Here is a 3,357-nt window from a genome sequence, read left to right on the forward strand (position 1 = left end):
CTTCCTTCTTACCAAGAAAGAGTTGTCTAAACTTCCTGTTTCTATTTACTCATCTCTCAGTCAAGAAAAAAATTCAGGCTTACTCCTTTAACTTATTCCAGTCTGTGTTATAATTATTATAACACAGTGAAACATTTCACCAAGGTCACCAATTACTTCCAACCCCAGGATCCAATTTTTAGTCTCCATTTTGCTTGAATTGGCATGATTGACAACTTTCTTCTTGAACTTCTTGAAATGTTCCCACATCTTGGTTTTCATGACGTTATTCCCTTCTGTTTTTCTTTTTCTTTTTTTAGTGTTGTTTGCTGACTTCTTTTCTGTCTATTAAATTGCTGGAGTTCCGTAAGACTTGTCCTAGGCTCTTTTCATTTCCCATCAAACACTTTAAGGCAAGTTTCAGACAGTATCTATAGATGATTCCCAAACCTATACCTGACCCTACTTCTAACATTTACGCCAATTATATTCAGCCACCTCCCATATTTTTCTACTTTATTTGTCATTTGTTCATTCAAATATATTTATTTGGGACCTGTTACTTGACAGGCATTGTGCTGGTGCAGAGTGTCTTAGGTATCTCTAGTGAAATATGGTTAAAACAGAATTCATGATTGATACCTCCTGCCAAAAAGAAGCAAGCAAGTAAACAAACAAAAATAGCCAAAACAAGACCCCCTCTACCATCATTATTCTGATTCAACTACTGAAATCCACCCAGTTCATCTAACTTAAAACCTTGGAATCAGTGTCAACTCTTCTTTTTCTCAGTACTTCCCTTATCCTCATCCAATCCAATCCAGTTCAGTCCAGTCCAATCAGTGTGGTCTAACCCAATGCAATTTTACTAAAGTCTGGCCATTCTACCTTCTAAGTCTCTGTCCACTGCTTCCATTCCCTACCCCTTCTCTCCTTTCACTGTCAATACCCTAGACCAAGCTACTATCACTTGACTGCTGCAGTAACTTCAGATTGGTCTTAACTGTCTTCGCTTTTGACTGCCGTCTGGCAACTTGCCATATGACTGTAGTCATGATTTTTTTAAGTGTTCCATAATTCCTCTGTCTCAGTTTTCTTATCTCTAAAATTGGGATAATAATAGCCTTTCCATGATAGGGTTATTGTGAGGATAAAATGAATCACTGTATATAAAACACTTAGAATAGTGCCAGCACTAACTCCTCAGTAAATTGTTAATAAGACCTTGTACAGTGTTACATTAAGCCAAGTAAAAGGTAGGATTAAGAGAGAAAGATGGTTTATTAATAATATATTTGAATGGAATCATTATCTTGTTTATACTTGTATTACATATGTTCATACTAAAAATCTGCCCCTCTTATAATACGTGACCTTATTATGTGTAATTCTTTTTCTTAATCAAAAGGCTAAGAAGCACCAGGCCTTCCTAGTAGAGACATGTGAAAATAACGTGAAAGAATTGGAATCGATCTTGGACAGCTTTACTGTGTCGGGCCAGTGGACATCAGGTTAGTTGAAGGTATAAAATGACAGATGCATCTGTCAATGTTCCAAAGTCACTACATTTTGGGAATTCTGCAGATGCCTCTTATAGTCCCTCATCTCAACATGTTTTGATTTGATGACATGATAAGAGCAGTTCTCACAGCAGTCAGTTGGCCTAGCTGGCTGAGAAAGGGTGACGGAATGTGGACCTGCTGTTGTCCTCCCAGAACTTGATTTACAAGTGTTGGGGTCTGTGTGATTGGACAGACAAGGGCTCACTTGCTGTGTTCTGAATCCAACTGAGAAAAAAGTCCTTACAGTATACCTGCAAGGGGAACAGATGTTTCGATCAAACTGAGCCAAATTCTGAGGCAACCTTCAGCAACTTAAAGGTCATGCATTTAAAAGGTTATGTAGGACACAGGCTGTAGCATAGCGCATGTTCTATACTTTCCAAACCAGTTTTCTAAGCTGGTTTTCATTTCCTACTGCCATATACATATACTGTCCAGATAAGAATGCTCAGGTGAAATATTTTAGTTGTAGTTATTAGCCCACTTCATATGATAAAGAGCTATAAAATTGTATATTAATTAGGTAGACATATTTTGAGAACTAGCAAAAGCAATGGTTGACTAATGAATTCTGTTCACTATTTCCACTTTCTTAGTGTTTTGTGTTTATGTTATTATGCGTGCTATAGTAGCTTTGACATAAATACTTTTCTACCTCAGTTTTCTTTTGCCCTACTGTCAGCCTTGAATTATTTGGTGGTCTTCTAACACAATTCTGTTCTTCAAGAGGCACATAAAATTAAATTTCTCACTCTTAAAAATTGAGCTGCAGGACTGTTTTTTTAAAAAAACAAATTTTAAAAGGAATCTAACAGCAATTTGGCAAATAAGTTCTTTAGATAACTCTTCAGTTCAGGAAGTTTTTGTCCTTGAAAACTTGGAAGGACCTCATCAAGGCTCATATTTTACCTTCTGGATCGGTAGATTTCTCAGTTGGTAAGCTATTAGAAATGTAGTGTGCTTTGCTATTGTCTATGTTTTAAGTCTCTATGTTTTTAGCTTTTATGAAATTAATGTGTAACTATCTTTGTTTTTATGTAAACTTTTCCCAAAAGCATTACTGTATCATAATTTGTTATCATGGACAAATCAAAGGATATAAAAGTGTCATAAAAGTAGGTATAGGTATCCAGTTTCAATTATATTTATTGCAGCTTTGGAGGAGAAAATTTTCCTTTGCACTGATACTTTTTTATTATTGAGATGTATCAGTGGTGTTTAATGGTGTTAGGATCTTTAAAAATTGTTAAATATTGTCATAGTATATCATATGCCTCAATATTATTTTAGTATTTCTTCAGAGTTGAATTAGAAAAGCTAAGAATAATGTGGTCATGTCTCGTTTGAGTTTTAAAGTAAAATAGTTGGTAACAAAGCAACTCATAAGTTATTACTAAGCGTACAGAGTTTTCTATTAAAATTTTTATTTTTATTCTTTTATTAACCATCCTTTTTTTATCTTCCTAATTTTCTGTATAGATGCATACTTTGTATATTACAGGGAATGTGTTTCTGGGAAAGACCGTGCTAGTGAATTAGTGATTTTTGGATTGTTACAGAGTGGTAACATGTTTCCATTTTGTGCTGGTTTTTCTCTCTTTTGCACCCTTCTTCCCTCACTGATCCATTCTCCTCTGTTCTCCGTTTTGCTGTGTGCCTTGGGAGGCTGACTTCTGTGGATCTGTGCTCCTTTGCCTTCCGGCTTCTGGTTGGGTTTGGACAGTAGGTGCACCCACAGGAGATTAAGGGAATGAGAGAAGAAAGCAGTCAAGATATTTATTTCCTCTGCTTCCTCTGCTCCACTGCATTTTTGGCA

At 35.9% G+C, this 3,357-nt stretch overlaps 1 protein-coding gene across 2 annotated transcripts in view; it reads left to right on the forward strand.

The window, feature by feature from the left end:
* CCDC171 (coiled-coil domain containing 171) overlaps positions 1–3,357 on the forward strand; it is a 425,369-nt gene that overhangs the window by 147,132 nt on the left and 274,880 nt on the right. For both annotated transcript variants that reach the window (XM_011990859.1, XM_011990858.1), the window contains one exon: positions 1,388–1,490. In XM_011990859.1, coding sequence (XP_011846249.1) covers positions 1,388–1,490 — 103 coding nt within the window. The remainder of the gene's footprint in view (positions 1–1,387; positions 1,491–3,357) is intronic.

This window comes from Mandrillus leucophaeus, unplaced genomic scaffold, assembly GCF_000951045.1.
Source record: "Mandrillus leucophaeus isolate KB7577 unplaced genomic scaffold, Mleu.le_1.0 Scaffold384, whole genome shotgun sequence".
Taxonomy (NCBI): Eukaryota; Metazoa; Chordata; class Mammalia; order Primates; family Cercopithecidae; genus Mandrillus; species Mandrillus leucophaeus.